The 16,244-nt window shown below is 38.4% G+C and overlaps 4 protein-coding genes, 1 non-coding gene and 1 pseudogene across 11 annotated transcripts; 3 read left to right on the top strand and 3 right to left on the bottom strand.

Annotated features, from left to right (window-relative positions):
• Window positions 1-415: 415 nt before the first annotated feature.
• Window positions 416-2,876, top strand: LOC104726564 (exocyst complex component EXO70H1). Its single transcript, XM_087474536.1, has one exon. The coding sequence runs from the start codon at window positions 855-857 to the stop codon at window positions 2,769-2,771; it is 1,917 nt and encodes a 638-aa protein (XP_087330662.1). The 5' UTR covers window positions 416-854; the 3' UTR covers window positions 2,772-2,876.
• An 806-nt stretch (window positions 2,877-3,682) lies between these two features.
• On the bottom strand, window positions 3,683-4,859 carry LOC104726563 (18.1 kDa class I heat shock protein). The gene has a single exon (XM_010445445.3). The coding sequence runs from the start codon at window positions 4,330-4,332 to the stop codon at window positions 3,853-3,855; it is 480 nt and encodes a 159-aa protein (XP_010443747.1). The 5' UTR covers window positions 4,333-4,859; the 3' UTR covers window positions 3,683-3,852.
• Window positions 4,860-5,293: 434 nt separating this feature from the next.
• LOC104726562 (putative NOT transcription complex subunit VIP2) lies at window positions 5,294-9,824 on the bottom strand. Of its 5 annotated transcripts, none has more exons than XR_015572086.1 (14): window positions 9,501-9,669; window positions 9,076-9,152; window positions 8,809-8,917; window positions 8,545-8,723; window positions 8,082-8,457; window positions 7,497-7,691; window positions 7,315-7,413; window positions 6,880-6,979; window positions 6,692-6,772; window positions 6,134-6,544; window positions 5,977-6,029; window positions 5,841-5,882; window positions 5,619-5,757; window positions 5,294-5,524 (listed from the first exon to the last, which is right to left on the bottom strand). XR_015572086.1 is itself a non-coding variant. In XM_087474537.1 (14 exons), the coding sequence occupies exons 2-14, from the start codon at window positions 9,088-9,090 to the stop codon at window positions 5,465-5,467; spliced, it is 1,848 nt and encodes a 615-aa protein (XP_087330663.1). In that variant the 5' UTR covers window positions 9,091-9,152; window positions 9,450-9,824; the 3' UTR covers window positions 5,294-5,464. The 5 variants fall into 5 exon arrangements, 4 of the variants coding, with proteins under 4 accessions (XP_087330663.1, XP_010443746.1, XP_010443743.1 ...); XM_087474537.1 differs by having other exon boundaries at window positions 6,880-6,968; window positions 9,450-9,824; XM_010445444.3 differs by having other exon boundaries at window positions 6,134-6,529; window positions 6,880-6,968; window positions 9,450-9,824.
• On the top strand, window positions 8,809-8,889 carry LOC147935542 (small nucleolar RNA snoR35). Its single transcript, XR_015573522.1, has one exon. It is a non-coding gene; the product is annotated as a small nucleolar RNA snoR35 (small nucleolar RNA).
• Window positions 9,825-12,191: 2,367 nt separating the features above from the next.
• LOC104726560 (putative receptor-like protein kinase At5g59700 pseudogene) lies at window positions 12,192-15,438 on the top strand (annotated as a pseudogene). Of its 2 annotated transcripts, XR_015572084.1 has the most exons (3): window positions 12,192-12,356; window positions 12,542-15,143; window positions 15,249-15,438. The product of XR_015572084.1 is annotated as a putative receptor-like protein kinase At5g59700 pseudogene, transcript variant X1 (transcript). The 2 variants fall into 2 exon arrangements; XR_015572085.1 differs by lacking the exon at window positions 15,249-15,438 and having other exon boundaries at window positions 12,219-12,356; window positions 12,542-15,190.
• LOC104726558 (histone H4) lies at window positions 15,330-16,001 on the bottom strand. The gene has a single exon (XM_010445438.3). The coding sequence runs from the start codon at window positions 15,849-15,851 to the stop codon at window positions 15,540-15,542; it is 312 nt and encodes a 103-aa protein (XP_010443740.1). The 5' UTR covers window positions 15,852-16,001; the 3' UTR covers window positions 15,330-15,539.
• Window positions 16,002-16,244: the final 243 nt, after the last annotated feature.

Genomic DNA, 16,244 nt, shown 5'->3' with positions numbered 1-16,244 from the left:
ATCACACGGACTAATTAACATCAATGTTATTATCATATACTACAAATTTTTTGCTGTGCCTTGTGATTTTGTGCACGAGAGTTTCCTCGAATTTAAGATCATCATTTATAATTTTTATATAGAAGGGTCTACCCTCAACAATGTTGATTCTCTTTTTGTTCTCTGGTTTCAACAACTCTCCCAAACTAATTGTTTATAGTTTTTAATCAATAATCATAGATGACGTACTTAGATTTAGTACTAACATATAAACCCAAACAAAGCCAAGGACTTTCAGCTAATCAAATACAAAAGATTAATAGAGTTTGGCAATTTCGTGACATTTAACAGCTTTGGGATATACACAAGATTATAAAAGAATTGATCATCCATTTTGGTTGGTGTAAAGTTGGAATAAACGACACCAGTACTAAAATTTTACATTAAATATCAGTAATTAATACTAGTACAGTAGTACTCCTTGTCGAAACGGTAACTTTATTAACAAAAAAAATCACAGCTGCAGATGAAGGCAATAAATGTAAATAATACTCCTATTTCGTCAGAATTGACTAAACTAACCCTTTCTCTTTTTGACTTTGCCCCAATGTCTTGTCTTAATTGACACCGCGTTTGACTAATCAACTATTCTCCTTCTACATATACGTATATCTCTTTTATTCCCATTGAAATAGCCGTCGTTTCTTTAATTATATATATATATATATATATTTAGCTCTTCCTAATCTTATCTATAAACTTTTTCACTTGATACCAAAAGCAAATACAAACCAGAAAGAAAGTTTCATTTATTTTGTTACAAAGCACAAAAAGAGCGACCACTTTTTTGGGAAAAAAAAAACAGAGCAAAAAAAATGGGGAAACACTTATTCCGATCATCACCACCGCCTGAGAAACAAACAGCTCATCTCACCCTAGCGGAATCAGCTGTGCAAGAGTGTATGAGCAGCATCAACGCCGTCATATCAAAATGGACTACTCCTACTCCTTCTTCCACCTCCTCATCCGAAGACGAGTTCCTCTTCTCAACCAACAGCCGTCGTGAAGCAGAGGAGTTCGTTGAAGCCGTTAGACATTTACAGAGCACGATGCACCGTTTGGTTTCCGTTAGCCCTTCCTCCGATAAGCTAATCTACGCTCAGAACCTGATGCAATCTGCTATGAAGCTTCTCGAATCAGAGTTCTACCGTGTCTTGAAAGCAAACCGCGAGTACCTAGACCCTGAATGCGTCTCCGTCCGTTCTTGCAAATCTTCAAGATTCACCACTTCGACTACGGTCAGTGTCTCTGACTCAGAAGACGAAAGCACTAGTTACGAAGAAACGACAGAGGAAGAGCATAGATTCTCCGGCGGTGATGCTGACGCAATGGATGATCTCAAGATGATTGCTGATTGTATGATCTCAACCGGCTACGCTAAAGAATGCGTTAGGGTTTACAAAACAGTACGTAGATCGATCGTTGATGAGACTCTGTATAACCTAGGGATGGAGAGGCTCACTCTCCATCAGATTCAGAAGATGGAATGGGAGGTTCTTGAATCCAAGATCAGGACTTGGTTAAAAGCTGTCAAGTTAGCTGTTCGGTCTCTCTTCTTCGGTGAGAGGATCTTAGCTGATCACGTCTTCTCATCCTCTGGTCCGATCGTTGAGTCTTCCTTCACTGAGATCACTCAGGAAGGAGCTTTGATTCTCTTCACATTCCCAGAGTACGCTGCGAAGATCAAGAAACTAACTCCGGAGAAGATGTTTAGGTTTCTTGATATGTACGAAGCTCTCGCAAACCTCTTCGTTGAGATCGAGTCCATCTTTTACTTCGAGTCAGGCGCGCCGGTTAGATCTCAGGTGATCAACTCGTTGGCTAGACTCGGTGACGCGGCGAGGTCGATGATGAACGATTTCGAATCCGCGATTCAGAAAGAGACCTCGAAAACTACGGTCGTCGGCGGCGGTGTTCATCCTCTGACTCGTTACGTCATGAACTACCTCTCTTTCCTCGCCGACTACGACGAGTCAATCGCCGCGATTTTCGAAAACTGGCAGCCGACGGTGGCGGTTCCGTTGCCGGATTCTTTATACATCAGCGGCGGAGATGAAGCTCATCCGGCGGATTTGTACTCTTCTCCGGTGTCAGTGCGGATCGCGTGGGTGATTCTGCTCACGCTTTGTAAAATCGACGGTAAAGCTCAGCCGTACAAGGACGTCGCTCTGGCTTATCTCTTCCTCGCGAACAATCTCCAATACGTCGTCGTTAAAGTCCGGTCGTCGAATCTGAAGCTTCTTCTCGGAGACGATTGGGTGGTGAAGCACGAGGCGAAGGTGAAGCTGTACGCCGACAAGTTCGAGAAGCTGGCGTGGGGGAAAGTGCTTGATTTGGTACCGGAGAATCCCAAGGAGGAGATGTCGCCGGAGGAGGCTAAGGAACTGGTGGGTAGGTTTAACGATGAGTTCGAGACGTCGTACCGGAAACAGACTTCTTGGGTTATACCCGACCCGAAACTTAGGGACCAGATTAAAATCTCGGTTAGTCAGAAACTTACGCTGGGTTGTAACGAGTTTCACCGGTTGAACCGGTCCGGTTTGGTTGGTGCTAACGAGGCTCTTCTCAGATATACCCCTGAGGATATTGGGAATTACTTGTCGGATCTTTACTTTGGGTCTAGAGGAGGCTCAGGGAGTGTTTCGACTAAAGGATCCGGGTCTGGGTCTGGATCCGGAACCGGTTCGTCAACTACGGGTATATCTCGTGGTGGTGGACGTAGTAGTCATTGAGATATTTTTTTTGCTTATTTTTTTATTATTAGCTTTCGAAGACATTAAAATTTGTGTGGTTACAGTGATGTAAGATCGTATTCGTATCGAATCTCTTTTATTGAAGTTACGTGTGAGTACATATGTTAAATTATTGAATTCTCCTGTTTTAATCTTAAATCATTCTATTCTTTGTTTTGGAACTTTGTGACATATCAACAACAAGATAATACAATGATTATATCTGACGCTTGAAGATTAATTTAACACATATAGAGACATTTACGTAAAAGACAATTGTAAGTAGCTCTCAGTCGTGTCTTTAATTTTTAATTAGTGACTATGGGTTTGAGTCTGTTGCTGTCTGTAAATTTTTGGTGGTAAATAACTCCAAGTTGGTGTATGAGTCCACACAATTTGAATAGAGCTATTATATACAAGTACAAATTCAAATGCAAGTTGCTTGACGAATGATACATACGAAGCTGACATTACAATAAATTTTCTGAGGAAAAACAGAGAGGTTGACAACAATGGCCAATGGGGCTATGGGAGGGTCGTTGAATATAAACAGGTACTCATTAATGCTTTAATTAGGCTATTCCCGATAAACAATTCACTTTATATAAGTATAATTCAATCTCCTCATAATGTGCAAGTGCCATGTTTGGAATAATTTGTGTTGCGGTTATCACGCCTACTTTTCCTATTAACTTTATTTCAAAACATATAGATCATATGAAATAGAGCATGATGATAACGTTAGGCCCATGGAATATTTATAGGTCCCTTACCTCTTTTTACTTTATGATCAGCCCATCTTCTCTCTTTAATCATATTCCATAGCATAGTCGTTATAATATGGTTGAAAATTGAAACGAAGAGGGAATTAGGGGAAGAAAAGCCAAAGTATAATTCGGGACTGATTTTAATTATAGGAACACTCGTTTATTCATTATAATAAGATGTTACATTCATATGATTTTTCAGAAAAAAAGGGACAATTTCACAAAACAACAAACCAAACACCACAAATTTAAGCGCACACACGCTTTTTTTTTATTTCACACATGACACACCAAATCTTCATCTTCATGTTCAATTAGCCGGAGATATCAATCGACTTGACTTGAGGCTTCTTCTCGGGAGCTTTCGGAACCATAACCGTAAGCACACCGTTCTCCATTGTCGCCTTCACTTCTTCCATCTTTGCATTCTCCGGCAACCTAAACCTCCTCATAAACTTCCCACTAGCCCTCTCCACACGGTGCCACGTGTCGTTCTTCTCTTCGTTCTCCTTGCTCCTCTCTCCGCTGATCTGAAGAACGTTCTTGTCTTCAACCTCAACCTTCACCTCTTCCTTCTTCAGTCCCGGCAAATCCGCTTTGAACACATGTGCCTCCGGAGTTTCCTTCCAGTCCACTCTAGCGTTTGTAAACGCTGCCACGTCCCGAGCGGATGCAGCGTTTGCTAACGTAGAAGATGGTGTGAAGAGTCCTTCGAATGGATCCCATAAGTCTTGCGAGAACGGATCGAAGACGTTTGTTCTACGTCCTCCGAAAATGCTTGGGATTAGAGACATGTCGTTGGTTGCTTTTCAAGTGACGTTTTGATTCTTGGTTTTCTTGCTGCTTTGATCTGATTTCTGAGATCAGGTAAGGGATCCATATTTATAGGAATCAGTGGATGAAGAGAGAACGTTCTTCAAATTTCTTGAATAAAAAAAAGAACATGCACTTTTTTCTAAAACCTTCGTTTGTTGTCTAGAGTCTTTGGATAATTATGAAAAGACCAGAGTTTTCTTGGCATTTCATGAAGTTTCGATGGTTGGTTGAAACGAGAACGACATGCAGTCTTTGGTTCTCATTTAAACGACGTGCCGGTTTTAGCCCTTAGAGATATGGGCTCAGTGAAGTAGAGCGTCTTTAAAAAATAGAAACCCATGTCTAATTTGGGCCCATTCCTTCATAAATTAAATATTTATTGAATTAGTTAAAGTTATACTCTTAAAATCGTTAATTATTGAGAAATAATTATAACGGTTACCGCAAAATTGTGTTATGATACTTCTTTCTTCCAAAATAACAAAAACAAGTACTGTATTTTACAACATTATTTTCATATATACACAACAATTAACTGTTATATTTATAAATCATTATCATCTATGGCTAAATTTATCAGTAACTGGAAGTGGAATAACAAAATTAAAAAGTCTAAATCAGAGGACAAAGGACAAGGTCAAAATTGGATATTAACTTCTTCCTTTCAGGTTCCATTAACTTTATACCAAAAGAAAATTCTATTTAACTTTTTTTCTCCAATAACAGTTGATACCAAATTTCCAAGATTGTCAACAATTGTTTAATGGATTCTGTCTCCATTTATACAAGAACTGAGCCACGTTTACGTTTACAAACATAGACACCATATTTACTTAACAAGTACAATATTATACTAGAAAAAGGAAATCTAAATTTATTCGATTCTACTCTCAGTTATTGTGATCCAAATATCAACTTATTTGATTGAGCCAGAAGAAATGAACAAGGAAAGTAACTGCGATTACCTTTTCGGAAAACTTGGGGTTAAAAATTGAAAATGTGAGATGGTTTGGTTTTCTAATCAATGGAGCTTGCATGAGAAAGAGACAGAAATAAAGAGAAAAGCTTTACACTGTAAAGATGCTACTAATTGAACAAACCTAAGTGTCGTCAATGCTGCAGCAAGCTTGGTCTCTTTTCCATGAGCTCGTACTTGACAACAAAATGTTCCTACAATAACCATCCCCAAAAAAAAATATCACTATAAACATTGCAAATTCAAGAATAAAGAAATAGGATATCCCTGCACTAATCTTTGGCCTACCTTTCGGATTGTTTTGAACGAACTTGGATCGAGGTATTCGTATGTTCCCCTTTCATATGTAGCTGCCCTGACTAAAGGTTCCCCAACTCTGAAGAACCATAATCTGAGTTCCTTGTGGTAAAACCAACCTCTTTCATAACTGCAAGATGTCGATCAAACTCAAACAGCCAAAGAGAGCGGAGTAAATGAATAATCAAAGAACATTGTAGAGGAAAAACATACAGTTCATCCGCTGCGAATAGCTGTGCTTCATCTTTTGGCATACTGGAACAATAATTAGGAAAGTAATTAGTTTAATTGGACAGAGATGATTCATGAGTTGGCAAATGTGACGTTAAATGCTGGCCTATTAACAGACCTGTAAAATGTGTAGAACAATAACTCATAGGAGAACCTTTTGAAACTTGCTCGCTGCAACAAACGGGGCATTTGTCACACATTTGTCAACAAAATCGAGAAAGGAAGTGAGAGTAAATACATCGTTGGTGCTACTCACAAGATCAGAGGAAACTTACAGTTAACGGTGGGGGTGGTGTGGCGTAGTAACAATTTGGTACTGTGAACTCGACCTCGCTCTTTGCCGGTTCATTGGTCCAAGGGGACGCAAATGTCTTGTAGAGATTTCCGGTAGAATTCAAATCTAAGCCTAGCGTCGTCAAGTCTATGCCAAGAGCAAGTGAGGTCAATTCAGGGTTGCTCCTGTTTAGTACATCTAACAAGCCAAGCAAGCAAAAAGGATCTGCCTCTGACTGTCCCGATTTCATCTCAGAATCTCTAAATTGGTTGATTGATGACATCTGTTGCACAGGAAACTGGGATTGATTTTGATGCTGCTGATACTGCTGAATAAGCTGGTCATAACCAATACTGGAAACTGCATTGGGAGAGCTTAGAGGTCTAAGACCAAGACCCTGTAACCCACCAGTCTGGTATTAAACAAGAATTAATAATGATAAGAGACTGGTAGCTGGAACAAGTGTGGCCCAACCACAAGATGATTATATATTTGAGATATGCAAATTGAAGAAATTCCTGGCTGTATACAGATAGGGATAGGAGAGACTGCCACTCACGGATGAAGTATGTTGTGGTTGTTGTTGTGGACGATGTGATGAATATGTTGCCCCCAAGTTGAAACCACCAGATCTACCCATCTGCAAAAAATTGCAAATATTCGAACATTAATTACCACATCAACAACCATATCAATAGAAAAAGGTAGGAAATCACTTTGTTAACTTTGAAACAGTCTAAAGCTTACAGAAAAGTTTTGAGAGTGCATCATTGACATAGCATTGTCATGGAGTTGCTCTTTCTGATGCAAATCCATAGGATAATCAGAATTACCACCTGCAAAAAATCTACTACGCTTGTGAATGATCGATCCAGCATGTTTAGCTTACAGCATTAAGAAGCACATATGTCAGGAACACCTATCATATTCTCATGCAATAAGCTATAATATGCGGCAGTTGATAAGCTATAACATGCAGCAGTTAATAAGTTTATGAACTTCCTAAGTATCTAGACCATCTGGAAACGGACTTTAATGAGATTTTGGAGAATAACATAGGGGAAAACTTTTCACAATAGGGGAAACTAGAGAAGATACTACTCACTTTGCGCACATTAAATATGCAAGACACAACTTTCTGCACAATATTATACAAAGTTATCGACAATTATAGACCAGCACCTTTATATCCAGGTAAGGCAGGAAAGTCTTCATTTTGAATGCTGAACTCTTGGTTTTGTTGGGCAAGTGGGACTCCTAAACCTTGTTTCCTCAATGAACCTAGAAACACCACCACAAGAGTATGAGGGAACAAGACATGATATGGAAATTTTTTAAAAAAGATATTCAGATAAACTGACTACCTAGTTGTCCTTGAGTACCACCAGCAGATCCAGGACGACTTGTGAGCTGAGGAAAATCGTTGTTGATGTCAAAAAGAGAGCTGTCGTTAGAGTGATCACTGAGCATCATATTGTTAACTGACTGAACATGGTTCTGAGAAAGTGGGCCACCACCAGTATGATAGGAGTTCCCCAGCATAGACATGACCTGAGATCCTGCACCACACAATTTTGCAATCAGATTTCTACTTCTGTTTTCCACATACAGCAGCTGTTAACTTATGGCATGTCCATGTAACTCTAGAGAAGTATAGACTACAAAGGCAAAAGAAGTTCAACTGCTGATATCAATCCACCTCCCTAAATGACTAGTTATTTTAAGTTGCTATTAAGCAAATTACTTTCTTTACTTAATTTCCACAGCAATCCCTAGCTACTATACCAAAGACCCATAGTGAAAAGGTGTTCTCCATGTCCATGAAGCAAAATTTAAGATCCGTTTTTTTAACAGCGATATAACAAGATAAACAAGGCTCAGTTTCATCGACTTACAGGCAAAAGAACCTGAAGACAGCAAATGGAAAGAACTGTACAAATCATATATACCTTGAGGAAGTACTCCACCCAGCATTCGGTTCTGTCCCTGAACATTTATTCCTGATCCACTATTTGCTGCCAAATTTAGTCGTGAAGACAGACCAGGAATAGACAATCCACCAGAGCTAATATTCCTCCCCAAGTTACCTCCACCAACCATGTTACCCATTGAATTTGTTATCCGAGGACCGGAATTTCCCAACAATTGGGATATTCCCATCCCTGGAACACTATTACGACTACTGAGTCCTGCAGATGTAGAGAGAATTCCAGGAATAGAACCACCAACTCCATTTGCGTTACTATTGAATCCAGGGTTACCAACAACATTAAGACCTCCTCTATTTGGGATTCCCGCATGCCCATGTGAGCTACCATGAGACAACTACAAAGCAATCATCGTAGCATACTATGAGATACAGATTTAAGAACAAGAGTAGTAATTTTCAAAATAATATAAACCACATAGCACCTGGGAGAGATTAACAGGTAGATTGTTTGAAGCAAATCGTCCACTGGAAAAACTCCCGTTAGGTTGTTGAACCCCAGGAGATGGTATACTATTCATACTTGAGTTTCTTGATGTAAGTGTACCTTGCATGTTCCCGACATTATAGCTCCCATGAATATTATGAAGTCCCTGAAGATTTCCTGCATAAAAAAAAAAAAAAAGAATAAGCTACATAAGTTGAGAACTTCACAAATACAACGGCATCAAGATAAGTATTAGACCCACCGGTATGATGAAAAGAGGGAGACGGTGCACCAGACTGTCCAGAATAAGAAGCAGCAAAAGATCTGCCTGATCCATCTGGTAAATTCGAAGCAGAACCATTGAGAGATGACTGCAAAAGGGGGGAAAAAAGCACAATAGTTTAACGAGAAGAGATGGTAGGCATAATTAAAGTAAACGATGATGTCCTTACAATACTAACATATTCTTCAATTTCAAAAAACTAATATAAATAATGATTTAAGGGGGAAAAGGAAGGTTACACAGTACATGAAGATTCGACATTGCACGAACTGACGATCTCACTCACTCGAGACAAAATATCATTCGGCGAACCGCCTTACAATCTGAGAAGGAATAAAACAACACCACACGGACATAAACAGCCAGGAAAAAAAAAAAAGGATGAATTCAATAAACTAACACAGAAAAATAAATCTACGAGGATTCCAAAAACAATCAACGCAAAAGCATAATTCAATCAATACCTATTCCTTTTAATAATAATAATAATATAAAAAAGAAACGACTGAGCAAATCCTAAATTGAACTACCGAGATGCAATTTTCAATACTAGGATTTACAAAACTGAACTCAGAAAACCCTAAAACTCGCGTGTTTTTTTAATCTGTTAACACACTCACCAGTAACAAGGTGCGTACGGGAGGAAGAAGAAGAAGGAGAATAGCACTGACCAATTACGCAGGAACCCAGGAAGAGGGTTAGACGATAATCCCGAAGAAGATTTATGAAAGAGTAAAGTTGGGGGAAAGAGCGGAGATTTTGATTACAATTTGGTGCCCTAAATCGGAGAAACAGATATACGAACGAGAAGAGAGAGAGAGAGAGAGAGAGAGAGAGAGAAAATGGGATCCTCTCATTAAAAAATTAAATAAATAAGAAAAGAAAAAAAGGAAATTAAATTAAAATAAAATAATATTATTTTGTGGAGAATGATTGGTGATGGAGGGAACTTTCATAGGTCACGGGGATAGGCCCTACGAAACCTTCTAAGCGTTTCAGAAGGTTTCTTTGTAAGGAAAGCTTTTGACTTCTTTTAGTTGCGGATCGACGTTTGGGCTTAACCCAACAGGCCCGTTATACACTATGATGATGTTGATGTTTTTTACTTTCTTTGTGTAATCATGAAATCATTAGTGTTGATGGTTAAGTTAAGTGCGTATGAAAGAGAAAAGGTTGAGTATGTAAATTCTGCTATACGAAAACCACTAGGCTAATTTTAAACAAAACGACAAAATATGTGTGTGTGTGTGTGTTTTACGAAGGTTGTATATAGTTAAAGCTAAAAGGATTGAATAGTACTTAAGGAGTTTGTTAGTTAAGAAGTTATGAATGTTTTGTTCAGATGTTTTATATTTTTAGTAAACAAACTATACCATCCAACTACATGAAAAAGACGTTCGAGGTTTCAGGATAATGAAAACTACGTCCATTAATTAATGCAATCCAATCATACAATATATAAGCCTATCAAGTTTACAGAATATAAGACAAAAACAATATTTCTAGCTAGAATTGTATATATGAACTAAAATTATCACTAAGTAAGTAGTCACTAAATACCCAGCTAAATACTAAGAAACGTGTAGCTCAATTAATACTTAAAAAAAAAAAAAAAACTAAAGTTATGTTTAATCTAGCTTAAGCGAATCGTATAGTGTCAAACACTTAAATTTTACGATCATTCGAACAAGTTCTAAAAGTATTTGTAGGTTCGATCATGAACTATCTAAATTATTTGATCCATAAAATTACCTTCGTTTTGTGTTCTTTGAACACATGATTACACGACAAACTTGATCCGATGTGGAAGACGCTTGCGGCTTGCTGATGAACGATCCCCGTAGTCCGATCAATGAAATACATGGCAAAGCTGCTCATTTCACTAGTCAAGACTTGGTTCATGTAAGTCATCTTTACCCTTAGGGATCTTACTTCTTTGGTATAGCTCTAATTAAGATATTGGGAGATTGAAAACCGGAGATCAAAACCGAGAAATCACGGTTATAATTGTCCAAGAATATAGAATCCATGAAGATCTAGAATATATATAGTTTAGGAATGTTTATATTTATCTAATGTATTATTAATATTTATATATATCTTAGAATAGGAAACTAAATCTCTATATAAAAGAATGCATATTGTATCATAAAGAGTCTAATACAATTCTTCCTATAACACATATCTGTTCTTACTCTCGTCAATCTATCATAAGATGAATATATATAAGATAGCGAGTAGCAATACATGTAAACCTTTTAAAGTAGAAGGGGTGTTTGTATTAATTTTAAATCAATGAATAAAAAACAGATGTGACAGTCATTCTCCTTGTGACATCTCAACCATTTTTTGTTTTTCCTTGAATATATAGAGAACTGTTGTTTCCGAGTTCCAAACAAAATGTGTCGGTAGACAACAGGTCCACATATATGTTTTCAGATTGATATGTGTTTTGTACAATTTACATCATGCGGCATGTTTGAACTTGGGTAGTACACATGACACTAACAAAAGCCATTAAATATTATGTAGTTTTCTACACAAGCCACTAAATCTTATGATATCGGTTTATAGTCGGTATTTCAGGCTTATATTACACGTTTCCCAACTCTCAAGAAAAAAATATAGTGGATCATATTATTGCTAACTAATTTGATCAAGTATAGTGGCATCATATCGTTTCGTTTCAATCCACATAGATGACTAGTGTGTAGATGAAGGTGGCTAATGTCGTCATTCATTATTTATTTTTAAATCTAAAACTTCACTACTATTTGAGTATTGAATGAAACAGATGGAAGCCTAACAAAAAAGATCAAATCATGTGCTTTCTTAATAAAAATACCGTTCGGGAAGTTTGGTATATCCTGAAAAAAAAAAGCTCTCACAAACCCACGTATGTTGACTTTTCGTTCCAACCTCCACTACCTTCCTTATTTGAGATTTATCATAATAGGATTTATTAGGAGTGATGAACCGACGATGAAGACAAAAATGATATGATAATTATAGTAATTAACAAGAATATATAAAGTTATACTTATGATTAAAAAAAATAAAAATAAAGTTAAACTATTGCTTTTTCCTCTCGTTTTTCTTTTAATAAATAATATTTGCTATCTTTTGACACATTGAATGCGGTAATGTAACATACCACTTACGTTTGTGCAGTTTTTAATGGTAAAATCTGGAAAATAAATTCGTCTTCTTCCTAAATTTCTTTAGCCATCAGAACAAACAAATTCAGACTGACGAATTCAATTCAATTCATCCGTCTCTATATTACAAATTTTGCTCATATTAATTTTTATTTGGCGTTGCATCTATTAACTATATATATTTGATATATATATATCCAGTTCATCTTTGCAAATATTATAAAGCCTTCTCTTGTTATCCACTCTGTTCTTAACACAGTTTCAAAACAAAACCCAAAAAATCTGGAAATCATTCAATCATCAGCTGATCCTTTTAAGTTTTTACCTTTCATGGAACAATTACTTTTCCTGGAAAACTTGTCTTAAAAGGTAAAATCTTTGTTCTTTTGCTGATTTTAATTTTTAATTAGTCCGTTATGAATATTATTAGAAAGTTGTCATCTTTACTAAAACAAAACTCTAGATTTGCTCATGTTCGTATATCCCTTCAATCTAGCTGATAGATTCTTTTGTCTTTTACTCTCTATTCAACCGAAATTGTTTATAATTTCCAGGTTTTGTGAAGATGGGTAGTGAAAAGTTTGGATTTTTGATTCGGGTTTCATTGATTTCTTCTTGCTTGATCTGCTTCTGCCATGGATACGTACCTGTGAATAATTACCTCATAAACTGTGGATCATCAACCAATGTTACCGTCACTGGTCGAGTGTTCATGTCTGATAAGCTTGCTTCAACCCTCTTAACCTCTCCCAGTGAAATCCTTGCCGCGAGTAATCGCAATTCAAATTCAGATATTTACAAGACGGCGAGAATCTTCACCGGAATCTCAAAGTATAGATTCTCCGTCGCTAGAGGCCGCCACTGGATTCGTCTCCATTTCAGTCCTTTTCAGTACCAAACCTTCCAGATGGGATCAGCCAAATTCTCAGTTTCTTCGCAAACACATGTTCTGTTGAGTGATTTCACTGTGAAATCCAGAGTTATGAAGGAGTACTCTGTGAATGTAGCCACGGATCATCTCGAGCTCACGTTTGCTCCCTCGGGTGATTCGTTCGCCTTTCTGAACGCCATCGAGGTTGTATCTGTTCCCGATACGTTGATCAGTGGTGATGCTTCCTTTGCAGGCAGTCCCGGGAAGTTTCAAGGGTTATCATGGCAAGCTCTTGAGACGGTTCATAGAGTGAACATGGGTGGTCCGCGTGTTACGCCTAATAACGATACGCTTTCGAGAATTTGGGAGCCTGATTCGGAGTTTCTAATTGAGAAGAATCTTGTTAAGAGTGTGTCTAAGATTGCATCTGTTGTTTATGTTCCCGGTTTTGCTACAGAGGAAACTGCTCCAAGAACTGTATATGGTACTTGCACTGAGATGAATTCAGCTGATAACCCGACTAGCAATTTCAATGTGACTTGGGATTTCGATGTTGACCCGGGTTTTCAGTACTTCCTCCGGTTTCATTTCTGCGATATCGTGAGCAAAGCTCTAAACCAACTTTACTTCAATGTTTATGTTGACTCAATGATGGTTGTTAAGAGTCTTGATCTAAGCTCTTATTTATTCAACACTTTGAGCGGTGCATACTCGATGGATTATGTCACGGGATTAGCAAAACAGACTAATAGAATCCGTGTGAGCATTGGTCCATCGACTCTTCACACGAGTTACCCTACCGCGATTCTGAACGGGCTAGAGATCATGAAGATGAATAACTCCAAAGGTCAGCTCAGTGGCGGGACATTTTTACCCCGTGGTTCAAGTTCAACCACTAAGAAGAAGAATGTTGGTATGATCATTGGTGTAACGTTCGGGTCATTGCTTGTTTTAGTGGTTCTAGGTGGTTTCTTTTTGCTGTACAAGAAACGAGGACGAGACCTTGATGACCATTCAAAGACTTGGATACCTTTGTCTTCCAATGGAACCAATTCATCTTCAAATGGAACTACAATAGCAAGTATAGCTTCCAATTCAAGTTATCGGATTCCTTTAGCAGCGGTTAAAGAAGCTACAAATAGCTTTGAGGAGAACCGAGTTATTGGAGTTGGTGGTTTTGGTAAAGTGTACAAAGGAGAGCTTCGTGACGGTATGAAAGTAGCTGTCAAAAGAGGGAACCCTAAGTCTCAGCAAGGATTTGCAGAGTTCAAGACAGAAATCGAAACGTTATCTCAGTTCCGTCATCGCCATTTGGTTTCTCTGATCGGTTACTGCGACGAGAACAACGAGATGATTCTGGTTTACGAATATATGGAGAAAGGAACACTCAAGAGTCATCTTTACGGCTCGAATTTACCTAGCTTGAGTTGGAAGCAACGTCTTGAGATATGCATTGGATCAGCTAGAGGATTGCATTATCTCCATACCGGTGACTCTAAACCCGTGATACACAGAGATGTGAAATCCGCCAACATATTACTCGACGAGAATCTCATGGCTAAAGTTGCAGACTTTGGACTGTCTAAGACCGGACCTGAGATCGATCAGACTCATGTGAGTACCGCGGTCAAAGGAAGTTTCGGGTATCTCGATCCTGAATACTTCAGAAGACAACAGCTCACAGAGAAATCAGACGTGTACTCTTTCGGAGTCGTTATGTTCGAGGTTCTCTGCGCAAGACCCGTTATAGACCCGACGCTCACTAGAGAAATGGTGAATCTTGCGGAATGGGCGATGAAATGGCAAAACAAAGGACAGCTTGAACACATCATTGATCCATCACTGCGAGGTAAGATCAGACCAGATTCGCTTAGGAAGTTCGGTGAAACAGGGGAGAAATGTTTAGCTGAGTATGGAGTTGATAGACCATCAATGGGAGATGTGTTGTGGAATCTTGAATACGCTTTGCAGCTACAAGAAGCTGTGATTGATGGTGATCCGGACGAAGACAACAGCACGAATATGATCGGTGAGCTTCCTCTACGGTTCAATGATTTTAACCATGGGGACACGAGTGTTAACGTTTCTGTAGCTAGAGAAGGAAAGATTGAAGAAGAGGAAGAGTCAAGTGTTAGTGATCTTTCAGGTGTTTCCATGAGTAAAGTTTTCTTGCAGCTTGTCAAATCTGAGGGACGATAAGTAAAGTGTTACTCCTCTAGCTTTCGTTTTGTATGTGTACATAATTAAACGATTAGACTATGATTTTTATTCAATAACCAAAACATGTACCGGTTTGTTTTTGGTTTTCTATCAGCTGATACATCTTAACCAATACCGAACCATCTTCAAATGCGGCGTCATTTGATTTTAAAACGCTCGATTTCATATAGCTTCTCTTCTATGCAGAAGCAAAATTGAAGCAATTTTCACCAGTTAATTCGATTAAACGCAATTTGGTAGACACAACGCTATTAATTGAAACTTGAATTCGATTTATATTTCACCAAAGGAAAAGGCATAATTACATAAAACGAGAACGCTACCGCAAACTACTAAACGCCAAACCGGAAAAAAAACAAACGCAAACGCAGAAGATAACATTGATTTGATTAGAAATTCCCAGAAGAATACGCCGCTAAGTAAACAACAAACCCAGAAAAAACACACAAACGCGATTTCCCTTAACCGCCGAATCCGTAGAGAGTCCTTCCTTGCCTCTTGAGAGCGTAGACGACATCCATGGCGGTGACAGTCTTCCTCCTAGCGTGCTCGGTGTAGGTAACAGCGTCACGGATCACGTTCTCCAAAAAGATCTTGAGGACACCACGAGTCTCTTCGTAGATGAGACCACTGATACGCTTGACACCACCTCTACGAGCCAACCTCCGGATCGCAGGCTTGGTGATTCCTTGGATGTTGTCTCTGAGAACCTTCCTGTGACGCTTCGCTCCTCCTTTCCCCAATCCTTTTCCTCCCTTTCCACGACCCGACATTTTTTTCACAGAAGAATTAGGTTTTTGCTCGAGAAGATTTTAAAGCTAGAAGAAGAAGAAGAACAGTTGAAGTTGATTTGGGTGAGTAAAGATGTGAAATTGGTTTTATAGGCAAAGACGGAGAGACTTAAGTCATATCGGATATTTAGATCTAACGGCTGAGATGTCGATCCGTGTAGTTAATAAGAAGATGTGTGAACCGTCGATCTATTTTAATCAACGGTGAATATTGGTGATCTGCGTGAAGGAGTTATAGCCAATAAGAATCGTTTGTGTTTTACATGCGGCGCCACGAATTAGCGGTAGTGAAGCGCCAATATTTTGGAACTTGTTAAATAAATTGCGCCATCAATTTTTTGAATTTTTTTCATATGCGTTCGTTAAATTATTTGA

The sequence above is a fragment of the Camelina sativa genome, chromosome 11 (assembly GCF_030686135.1).
Source record: "Camelina sativa cultivar CO46 ecotype springtype chromosome 11, ASM3068613v1".
NCBI lineage: Eukaryota > Viridiplantae > Streptophyta > Magnoliopsida > Brassicales > Brassicaceae > Camelina > Camelina sativa.
Note: the sequence above shows the minus strand (reverse complement) of the source record. Positions and strands in the feature narration are given on the sequence as shown.

Bases quoted from the DNA above. Each gene is read 5' to 3' on its own strand.
- LOC104726564 (XM_087474536.1), top strand. From the start codon at position 855: ATGGGGAAACACTTATTCCGATCATCACCACCGCCTGAGAAACAAACA.
- LOC104726558 (XM_010445438.3), bottom strand. From the start codon at position 15,851: ATGTCGGGTCGTGGAAAGGGAGGAAAAGGATTGGGGAAAGGAGGAGCG.
- LOC104726563 (XM_010445445.3), bottom strand. From the start codon at position 4,332: ATGTCTCTAATCCCAAGCATTTTCGGAGGACGTAGAACAAACGTCTTC.
- LOC104726562 (XM_087474537.1), bottom strand. The intron at 6,545-6,691 runs GTGAGTGGCAGT...GTTTAATACCAG, and splicing joins AACCACAACATACTTCATCC to ACTGGTGGGTTACAGGGTCT. The intron at 5,758-5,840 runs GTATGTTTTTCC...GACATCTTGCAG, and splicing joins CTATTCGCAGCGGATGAACT to TTATGAAAGAGGTTGGTTTT.